Source organism: Homalodisca vitripennis, chromosome 2 (genome assembly GCF_021130785.1).
Source record: "Homalodisca vitripennis isolate AUS2020 chromosome 2, UT_GWSS_2.1, whole genome shotgun sequence".
NCBI lineage: Eukaryota > Metazoa > Arthropoda > Insecta > Hemiptera > Cicadellidae > Homalodisca > Homalodisca vitripennis.
The window spans coordinates 150,619,730-150,631,995 of record NC_060208.1 but is presented as its reverse complement, the minus strand read 5'-3'; the positions used below and the strand labels follow the sequence as shown (position 1 = coordinate 150,631,995).

General features: G+C 30.5%; 1 protein-coding gene across 1 annotated transcript in view; it reads right to left on the bottom strand.

Annotated features, from left to right (window-relative positions):
• LOC124355850 overlaps positions 1–9,711 on the bottom strand; it is a 66,290-nt gene extending 56,579 nt beyond the window's left edge. The window contains exon 1 of the mRNA XM_046807004.1: positions 8,625–9,711. Within this exon, the coding sequence (XP_046662960.1) occupies positions 8,625–9,623 (999 nt within the window). The 5' untranslated portion in view covers positions 9,624–9,711. The remainder of the gene's footprint in view (positions 1–8,624) is intronic.
• Between the last annotated feature and the right edge of the window lie 2,555 nt (positions 9,712–12,266).

Here is a 12,266-nt window from a genome sequence, read left to right as displayed (position 1 = left end):
AAGCTCATCGACTGCATTGATCGTGGACCTCCCCGGCCTGAAACCAAGCTGACTAGTGCTAAAAATATTGTTTTGTTCAAAGAACAAAAAAGAACAAAAAGTAGTTATGTATTTACTATAACTACTTCTTAGTCCATTAGACAAAATGAACTTTATTGGCCGAATAAAAACATTTTACTGTGTAAGCACATATTCAAATGAGAAAGTACAATGGAATTATTTAAATAGTAAGTTTATTTACCATAAACAAAAACCTAAACAAAACATCTATCACAACACTGTTTGATAAAATTGTGTTCACAAATAAGGCATAGATATATCTTGCAGATTGCTGAACTCTGAGGCTTGCTAGAACAATACGGAATTTTGCTACGAAAGTTCATTCCTTCTTCTGCATGTGAAGTGTTACTAATGTTGTCAAGTCATGTGCTGGGCGAGATGTCGTCTCTTTGTCGTCTTGGCTCATTCAGCCAAGACAACAGTTCATTATCATCCACTAAACAATTCATTAACTTATAAAGGAATTACAATCCAATTAATTTATGCCCTTAACAGATAGATACACTTGCAAGCTGGCATCTTAATAGTTCAGAATATGAAATAATATTGTTGTTATGTGGCCATTTAGCTTATACTAAATAAATTTAAAACATTTATTTGAATATAAGATAATCTTGAATATATTCTTGGGGTAAGTAACAAATGGATACCATATAATAATTAAAGTTTTGATCTCAACAGTGTAGCAAACAGTAATTTGAGAGTACTTGGATTTTTAAATAAATGCCAGTTCTCTTAATAAAACGGCCAATGGGTAGGTAGATTTGCACATTGAAAAAATATTCTCACTGAAAGAAAATTTAGTTAGATACAATTCTAGGTCTCTGATTGAAGAGTTCGTATTCAGAACTATATTATCCATTCTATAATTAAAGCATGTAGTGAAATTGTCTTTTTCCCTGGTGTATGAGACTACTGAACACATCAATATTGAATTTAAGATTTTCACTACTCCAATTAATTAAAGCATCAATATCATTTTGCAATTCATGACATTCTTGAATAATATGAATGGTATTAAAAAGCTTAAAATCATCTGCATATACGAGTAATGTGTTGTATTTGATATTTTAGATGTCATTCATAAAAATTCTAAAAGCAATGGACCTAAATTGGAAACCTGAGAAACTCCTGAACTGACTACAAATGTACTAGAATAAAAACCCTCCTAATTAACAAATTGTTTTCTATTACATAGATGAGAACAAAGAAACTCGATATATGAATCTGAAAAACCAGGGAAATGCAACTTTGACAAAAGGGTTAATTGATTTCCCCTATCAACCGCCTTTTCAAAGACTGTATAGACTAAATCAACCTGTTTGTTTTAGCTATTTCAGATGCACATTATTGAGAAAAACTAAGAGAGTTTGTGTTTATGGATCGGTTGGGAAAGAAGCCATTTAGAAATGGACTTATATATTTTTTGACATGATAAATCACTCTGATATAAATTATTACTCAAAAATCTTTGTAGGAAAACCTAGTATAGCCACAATATGAAGAATGTTTTTTTATATTATTATTCTTACTTTTCATTGATAAAGGAACAATTCTTGTTGATTTCAATTGACTAGGAAAACAATGAGATTATAAAAACAGATTAAACAGGAATAGTAATAGAATCAATAAATATTCAGCACAAGCCATAAATATATAAGAAGAAATGCCACCAGGACCAACAGGTTAGTTGGGCTTGAGTTTATTTAAATTAACACGGACTTAATGATCAGTAATGTCTGATAAAAACAATTAATTAACATGTTTCATGACTGACGAAGCTTGCGCCTTAAAACAAGTCTCATCAGAGCTTGGCAAGAGGTTTCATATACTGAACTGAAGTACTCAGCAAGTATTGGGAGCCTCCTCAATTGCTCTTCTCCCCTTCACTACCAACAACAATCAACATTATAGATTGTCATAGATAATTTCTTATTACTTCCTGTTAATTCCCTGATCACACTCCAGAAAGACTTTGGATATCTTGTTATGCCCAATTCTACAGTATTTAAATATTCTTTCCTTACATTTTTGTATTTAGTAAATAAATAAGGCATCTGATATTTAGAATACCTTCTTCTAACTCTCTATAGTATAAAGATACTTTGTCATGTCATGCATTTCAAGTCAACTGAATACCATACCGAAAATTTATATTTATTATTCTTCTTTTACGAACATGATGAACAAAAATATGATATAAATTAGGATCAAATAAATTGATGGCCTCATATACATTATGACATCAATAAGTCATTCCAGCAAATATTTTCTAATTCACAGTACAAAGATATAACATCTGCTTTACTATAATTATTGTAGGTATTCTTATATTATTATTTTGTTGCAAGGTACTCTGTTAACCCTGTACTTCAATGTTGACAATAATTGCAGGGTGGTATCTATCTGTATTGACTAAGGGAATTCTGAAATGAAATTTACACCATCAATATCTGTTAGAACTATTTGTTGAATTAATTATTTTAAATATACCAAACTACTCATTTTGCAAGATGCTTAAGAACTGAGGGTGGTGTTGTTATCTGGTACAAAGAAATTTGACTTAAAAAAATGTCACTTTCCCTGTCATTCAGTCATTATTAATTGAAAAAGAATTTAGTTGTTGTTTCAGAGATTAGAATACATAATTATTCATTCACACTTGCTTGTGTTTAAAGGAGCCTAAAATATTGTTATGAGGACTCCTCTTTGAATAAATTTGTGTTATTATTGGAGATATTAAATAACTATGAAAATGTAATTATAACTGGTGGTCTTAATATAAATGTTCTAAATGCAGATAGTTCCATATATAAACAGTTTGTAGATATTCTTAGGGTGTATAATATGATTTACACTGAAGATTTTTCAACAAGAACTTCAAATAAGTCACAAACAGCAATAGATAGTTTCATAACTAATATAAAAAAGAACATTTAAATACGTATGGAATTATAACTCAATTGTCTGATCATGATGCATAGTTGCTAGAAATCTTTGGAATATCAAATCAAAAGTGTCTTGTTTTAAGAAAAGGAACTAGAAAATTCACAGCTAATTATTTTAATGTGTTTTTAAGCCAGTTGTCTCAGTTAAACTGGTGTGAAGTTTTCCAGGCATCTGTATTTCATAAACATGAGATTTTTAGCTGTTGGTGTTGTTACTACTTTGATATAAACTTTCCTAAAAGTATTAAACCTATAAGCATTTACTGAAAATTAATAAATGGGCATCTGAAGAACTGAAATGCAAGAGAAAAGTAATAGTTAAATAAGACCAGGAATTCAGAATTACTAAAAATAATAATATTAAATCAACCATTAAAAATATTAAAAAGGAATTGAACCAGTCTACTACCTTGCAAAAGAAGAGCTACTATAATAGTAACATTTCCAAAGCCCCTAATAAATTTAAAACTACTTGGAATTTAATTAATTATGAATTCGGTAGACAGAAGCTTTAAATATCAAATGTATCACTTGTAGTGGACGGTAGAATATTGGCAGGCTAATATTTTTAATCATTTTGTTGTTGAAGCAGTTGATAGCTTAATATTGCCAACCAACCATTCCCTCCACCAACCATGAAAAAAATATTACATATCAGCACTCAAACCAAATTTCAACTACTTTTATAACAATTTTTAAATTATTTGGAATCCAACAATTTCTTAAACAGACAACACGGTTTTCGATCTGAACGATCTATGATTACCGCAGGTATTGAGTTTATTGATTCAATAATCAATTCAGTGGATAAGGGAGAACAAGTGATTGGAGTATTTCTGGACTTGACCAGAGCATTTCACAGTGTGTCACATTGTAAATTTATAAGTACAGTAGAACCCCTCATATCCGGCCACCACGGGACCGAGCCCCTGGCCGGATAACGATTCGGGCCGGATAAACCAACCTACAGTACACAGCACTTGACGAAACAAAACAATTGTACTGTACTGTACTAACCGCACTGGAAATAATCAACGAACTGTTTACAGGTTAAACCTATTAGCTCAACTGAGGACAACACAGGAAAATGTAAACAAATAGATACACCAAAATAACGCAAGAGTCGTGGGAGACTAGTGCGTGCAACTGCGCGTCTGCAAGCCGTGGTAAATAAATTTCGATATTGGCTTCCGAGAAGTGGCCGGATAAACCGAGGTGCGGTAAAAACCGAGGCCGGATATGAGGGGTTCTACTGTACTCTTAAAATTTTGGGTGTTATGGGAAAGAAGCTTGCATGGTTCAGTTCTTACCTTCAAAATAGGATGCAATACGTTGAAATAGAGCATGTTTCAAACATTGCTCTGTATTGTTTTAAAAACAAATTTCATTCAAAACTAAGAGCATGAAGTACCACAAGGTTCAATATTAGGTCCACTTCTTTTCCTTTGTTAGATAATTCAGTTGCCTGTAGTGGTGGAAGGAAGCTCTGCTGTCTGTTTATATGCTGATGACACAAATGTAGTTTTCTCAGGTAAAAGTGTCAAAAGTGTTGAAATGTCCGCTTTCATAGATCTCATTGATTAAAGACTTCTTGATAAGTAAAACCCTTTTGTAAACTCAAGTAAATAACATTTTATTTCTTTTTCCACAAAACAAGCTCTAAGCAGGGCTCATCCCAGCATTTTAATTGAGAAAGAACAATTGCAGAATGCATATAGCACAACATTTTTAGGATTGTTTATAGATAAAAACTTAAGTAGGAATGAACACGTAGTCTATATTTTAAATAAAACTTTCAGTGGTTCATTCACTACGACAATTGGCTAAGGTTGATGTATAGAATCTCTAAAATCAGTTTATTTTGTTCTCATAAATTCTTAAATTGTTTATGGTATAGCTATATATGGAGCTACCACATTACATAATTTATTTAAAATTCTAGTTAAACAAAAGCAAGCTATTAGAATTATAACAAAATTAAAGAGAAGAGATTCAGTTAAACATATTTTTAGGGAACTCCAAATATAAACCGTCTACATTCTTTACATATTTTAAAGTATAAATTACATTATAGATTTATGCAATCTTGCCTTAATAGAAAGAAAACATCAGTATAATAAATAGTTCAATATATCTAATGATTCTCATCACTTGAAATTTTATAAAAAGAAAACCTCATACATAAGGAAAAGTTTGTAAATCATTTACTGACTGAATTGAAAACTCACAACACCAATAATTGCAAAATTAACTTTAAAAGTATCTAAATAAACCTATATATTCATCCCAAACATTTTTAAAAGGATAATTGAATGGTTTAACTCAATATGTGTATATGTATTTATGTATGTACAGGTATGTGTATGTGTTTGTGTATATTATGTATATAGCAACTAATAAACTGTCAAAAACATTATGATAACTTTAAAATTAAAGTAGGTAATAAAACATTAACAGACCCTACAGATATTGGAAACAGTTTTAATGATTATTTTGTAAATATGGTTGATTTATCTAGCCAACATAGTCTCCAGCATGTCTGCCTTGATGAGACATCTAACGAATTTTCAAATGATAATTTAAGAAAACAAACTTTTAGATTTAAACCTGTGACTGCTAGGGATGTCAATAATGTATTAAGCTTAATGAAAAATAATTATTCAAGTGGAATTGATGAAATACCAGTTATACTTTTAAAATCTGCTAGAAAACATCTGTGCGAAATACTAGCACATTTAATAAATTCATCATTTATATCTGGCATCTTCCCTGATAAATTAAAAATAGCCCAAATTTTTCCGATACATAAAAAAGATGACAAAAAAGAAATGTCAAATTACCGTCCAGTATCTCTACTTCCCTCAACATCAAAAATTTATGAAAGAATCGTTCACTCTCAGCTAATGGCGTTTTTAGAGGAACATAATCTATTAGACGATAACCAGCATGGATTCCGTAGTGGTAGATCGACAATAAGTGCTGCAGTACAATATTTAGAGTCGATAATAGATTCTGTTGATAAAGGGGAACATGCACTAGGTATTTTTATGGACCTTTCGAAGGCTTTCGATAGCGTAGACCACTCAATTTTAATTAAGAGATTAAATTGTTTAGGAATAAATTCAACAAATTTAAAATGGTTTCAATCTTACCTTGATAATAGATTTCAATATGTAGAAATTCCTTCGATATCCTTACCAAATAAAATCTCAAGAGTATCCTCCAAACTTAAAAAAATAGTTTTTGGAGTTCCGCAAGGTACAATTTTAGGACCATTGCTATTCTTGTGTTACTTGAAAGATATGCACCTTAGCTTAAAACACATTCCCCAAGAGGACCTGTGTTTATATGCAGATGATGCAAACCTCAAATTATCATCTAATTCAGTACATGAGATAGAGAGGCTTTCATATTTGGAATTGAATAACATTAATTCCTTTTTAAATGAAAACAATTTAAAATTAAATATAAATAAAACAAATTACATATCTTTTAAAACCCAACAAAAAAAGGAAATTATTGAGCCAATGATCATAGTAAATAACCAACTAGTAACAAAGAATCAGAGTACCAAATTCTTAGGTCTGACTATTGATGAAAATCTTAATTGGGATCAACATGTACAATTGTTGATTACAAAATTAAACTCGGGAATTTATGCTTTGACGAAGATGTCTTTTATCTGTAGCACTGATACATTGAGGACAATCTATTTCTCTTATATACACTCTTATATTGCATATGGCCTCTGTTTGTATGGTGCTACGAAAAAATCAAATCTTGATGAAATTCTCCGGATACAGAAAAAATCTCTGAGAATTATATTAGGACTAAAAATAAATGATTCTGTGAAAGAATATTTTAAGGAATTCAAAATTTTAACTGTCTACGGTCAATATATAATGGATACAATTATGTGCTCTAAAATTAAAAACTTAAATACTGGTATGACCAACGTAATTCATTTGTACAATACACGTAATAAAAATGATATTTTAATACCTCACCATAGGCTAAATTTTTACACAAAAAAACCAACATACATTGGATCCAAATTTCTTAAATCCATTCCACTTGCTATCAAACAAGAAACAGAACTTAAAATATTTAAAAGAAAGCTTAAGGCATACTTGATAGACAAGTCTTTATATTCATTAGATGAATATTTTGATTTGCAAATCAGGTAGTTTTATTTTAGTTTTATTATAGGCTTATTTTATATTAGTTTTTAGCTAGTTTAAACTGACACTATTCAAATGTTACATCATTGTAACTAAAATGAATAAAGATTTTTTTGACTTTGACTTTGACTAATTATTGGCATAATATAGATTATTTTATAAGTTAATATTAGATAATTTTAGATTAACTATAATGTTCTATATGTGACTCTATTCATTTTACATTCTGTGCATTTGATTGTGAATAAAGAATATCTGAATCTAAACTAAATCAAAATATGAAACTGAAAGTTTCTTATGTCATTCTTAAATTCTAACCATTAATAATTTCATAAAAAATAATAGTTGTTTACATATATTGCTTTCTTTTGTAAGATCACACTCATTTCTAATTGATTATTTGCAAAAAGGGCACAAGGGCCAATGTGACAATTTAGGGTATAGATTATGTTACCAGGAAATGAATACTTGAAGCTGCTTGTAGGTGAGTCATCACACAATACAATAGCTCAGGTACATTCCTCCTGACCATCCACCGCAGTTCACCCCACTCTTCAAGTGTGTCATCACATACTACAATAGCTCAGGTACATTCCTCCTGACCATCCACCTCAGTTCACCCCACTCTTCAAGTGTGTCATCACATACTACAATAGCCAGGGGCATTTCCGATTGGTACTTCTGACCTCAGACCCTCAGAAAGGGGTCTGATATTGACATGATCTGATATTCTGATTTTCTTATCTCCACTCATTGGGTTAATCACCTTTAGTGTCCTCAAGGCAGTCATAGGTACTTCATTATGTGGAAAAAATGAGATATAAAATCATCAGCCAGAAAATTTAAATATTTATTGTTTTTATTAAGTACTATTAGCCACTCAACATAATTCAGTATGATACTCCTACATAATAACTAAGTACACTTTACACAAGTATCACCACAGTGCTGTACAAAAAGCACAATTTCAGAATTATAAATACAAATTATTTTGCAGTGAGTTTTTCTTCATTTAGTGAAAGACTATTTCTCCTAAGAAAAGCAGGAAAGCAATAACAAGCCCATTTATTAAGATTCCAAAAGCTCCTTGTAAGTCTCCAATACTTAAAGGTTGTTGTACTTTTACAGATTCTACTTCAAAATATTGGTTTTGATCAAACCATTGAACGTCAGACTCCCATTTGTTTATCAGGCCTGATTCCAAAGTGAAATACACAAGTTTGTTTAACCCTTTCCCCAGTGGATGTCCCTTACTTGTTACAAAACTAACACTGTAAGACATCATACTATCCGTGATTTTATGAACTTTGGAACGTTTCAAATTAATTATGTTTTCTACTTTCTCTTTTTTTCCCATTACACTCAAATTTCTATGCCTAACAAGCTGTTGGAGACAAAATTCCATGGAGGAACAATCAAAATGATTGTCTAATACTGATCTAGTGGTGGTATCGATTTCATAGTGCTCAAAAAATATCAAGTATATTCTTTCTATACCGGTCTTCATTTTTGAGTCATTAAGATCATAAATGTTTGTAATTTCTTTTTCAAGTGGAGGATGAGAAATGAGAGCAAATAAAACTGTTGTATAAGCTGTGAACACATGAAAAGAGTATATTGCCCAGAAGAAAAATAGTAGCCTTAAGGTGGCCCGCTTAGGATTTAAAGTGGAGGAAATCCCCAAACCAATTCTAAAAAAATCTGCAAAATGTATTTTTTTAAAGCCAAACTCCCATTTTGTGTCAATACCAAAATATCTGAAGCACTCTAAAATCCAGTACAAGAAGCAAACCACCAGATAAACTAAACTTAGTAATACCCAAACTTCAGTAGTGAATACTCGAAAAATAGTTAACCACTGAGGTACAACATTTGGATCGGTAACATACCAGTTGAGGGAAGAAAACTTGTAACTGGGAGAATATTGTTGCTGGTTATAAATCAAATAATTAGGAATTATGCCACCAAAAATAATATCAGCATTGTATTCCAGTACATCTTGTAAAATTCCTACAACTTTTTGATTTGGAAGTAATTTATACCATGCATCTGGCCCATTACCAATAAGTTTACGAAAAGTGTATGTAAAATTTAATTTCTTTGATAGGATGCGCAAAAATTCTATGTCAATTCCTCCCACAAATTCGTAGCAGGTTTCATTTTTTGTATCTATGCGTTTTCCAATGACGTAAGGTGCGGTGGGTGCTGTACCTGCCCAAAAATTGCATCCGTTAAAGCTGTCAACTTTATGCGGAATAAAATTTCTGTTGTATTCTTTTTCTCTTGAATCTTCCTGAAAATACCTGAGTCCTTTCTCCTGAACTTCACGACAAGTATTTTCAGCAGAGAATGGCTGTGCATTGACTGTTGTAAATGTTTGATCACATTTTGACAAAACAAAAAGATTTACTGTCAGTGCATTTCTTGACCACATAATGTTAAAAATCTGGGCATGTTTTATTTCATAATTTAGTACTCCACAACGATCAGTCAACAAAAGTAAAATGAAGATCGCTCTAGGATTGAAATAGTCATCTTTCTCCATCCTCTGGATTTGTACTACAAAATTATTATAAACCGGGATGAAATAGACATCTGGAAGGTGTCCAACGTCTGCAGGCTTATCATAAGGATAAATCCAGTTTCCGACATCACAGCAAAAAGTTTCATTTGTAACTATTATCCACTGATTGGAAATCTTTCTCAAAATGCTGTCCATCACAAAAAATGTGCTGTCTCTTTCTCTTGGCATAACCACATTGGCAAAAGTTTTACGCTTAAAGTACTTGTTGCCAACATTTAACACAAAATTACTGAACTTGGTAGCTAAGTTGTTGATTTTGCTCTCATTATCAATGCTGATTCCACAGAAGCATTCCTTATAAGAGTACATGATTGTTAAAAATATTACGCTTCTTGTACAACCCACCTCCATACTATGAGCAATAGTTTGAATGCTTTAGCTTGTTACAGTATTAACTTTTAATAGGTACCTATTGCAAAGGTTCCCTCTGAAACAAAAGAATTGATATATTAGATAGATAGAAACAAAGTAAACACAATAGCCTATTTTACATGACTTTTTTTCTTAAAGTAAGTAAACTATACTGTAAAGTGTAAATTGATTACTATAAGCAGTTGACAATTTGATGAGTGTAAATTTATTATTTTAAACTATATTCAGTTTTAATATTAGTTGTTCAAATGTTGTTATCAGTACATAGCATATTGAATTTCACAACCTTTATTCTCTACCCCTCGTTCTTTGTTTTTTTATTTTTTAAATTAGCAAACTGTCTCATTTTAATAGTGTGGAAATTATAAACACATCCATGTCTTTTAGGTTTTTTGATATTTTTTCAAAAGTATTATTGCTAATCATTTAAAATTATAAGGATATTTTGTGAAAAACTTTAAAAAATTTAAAATGTAACTTATATTTTTAAAATGAGATCTCTTGCAATACTCAGTGACCAAAAGTGATGGAAATAGTTGTTTATAATTTTACTGTTCTCAGGAGACAAAACTCAAGTTAATTTTAATGGAGTTTCAGCTTAAGCAGCAAATCTTCAATATAGGTATTGGTTTTATACAAGATATTTACTGATAAATAATACTAACCAATAAATAGTCAGAACCAGTCTCTGACATATATAAACTGACAGAGTACATCACAACAACGTCATCCCCAACACTCATCCATGTAGTAAGTTTATTTATATTTTTTTAAGTTGTCTTTAAGTAGACAAAGGATTGTGAAAAGTCAACAACACCATATCAGTGAGTTTCAGTGTGAAGTCTTTCTAGCTCAGTCATAAGAAGTATACTGTATAGGCAGATTTCAGGACAACTAACAATATTAATTCATTAATCAATATCACGTAAACTGTTTGCGATACAAAAAATTTTCCATTTCAAAGTGTTTAGGAAATATTACAAGAATTTCAGATAATTGTTTAACTTTTATTTAGTTTTATAAATATTAGAGTAATGAGATTTTTCTTGACATTTGAACAGCTCTCATATTGAAACGAAATAATATATTAAGAAGGCCAATGAATTTAGTCAAGATATTTATAAGATCCATTTTTAAACCAGTGTCAACTTGTTTGCACATTTTTGGACAGTTATCGTTCCCAAAAGCTGTTTTATATAACACAGAAAATTTGCTATGAACTTTCGGTTATTTAACTTTAACTTAATCTAACTCAGCAATAAAAACTATAAAAATAACTGCGGTACTTTTAAAATGATGGCTATTTAAAAATTGTTATGCCCAAATTCATAAATATGTAAGAACAAAGGTTCTCAATCAAGTTTTTTAAACTGTTTTGTAATTATAACAATCTTAATGTGTATAACAATCTCTAAGATTTAAACGATATTTATGAAAACTTATCCCCACAACTTTTTATCTCTTAGGAAAAGGGCTCAAACCTCATTAACTTAAGAGGAAAGGAAGATTGTCATGTACTCTTAATAGGAGAACAAGAAAGTCTTTGCCAGACATCCATTCTTGTCATGTGATAAAATCTACTAATTTTATATTTTCTATCTTTAACTTAAGCTTTTGACCTCTAAAAATGACATTATTCTTCATCAATTCTATTTATTTATTTTTCATAAAAAGTTACAATGACTGGAGCTTAGCTTCTGCAACATGTGCAATACATAAAATATAAAGCAATAAAATCTTATTGCAATTATTATATACTTTTGTTATTATTTTAGCATATATGCTAAAAACAAAAACAACCAACACAAAAATAAACATACATTTAATTATATAAATAATATTAAACAGTTATGAATTTACATTGTTAGTGTAGCACTTAACAATTGCAATACATGTTTTAGTCATCAAAATAAAACAAACTGTTAGTCAGTAATGTACTTTTAAACTCTCTAATGAATTTTGCGAAACAATTTAAAATTGTTATGTTGGCAGGTAACTCATTAAATAAATGCATTTAATCTGTAAATTGCGAACTGATTCTGCGGTTATATTCTCATGTTACAGATTTTTTTCTTTCTTGCCTTTCACACTTTCATTGCCATTTTCTGGTTACTGGAGAGG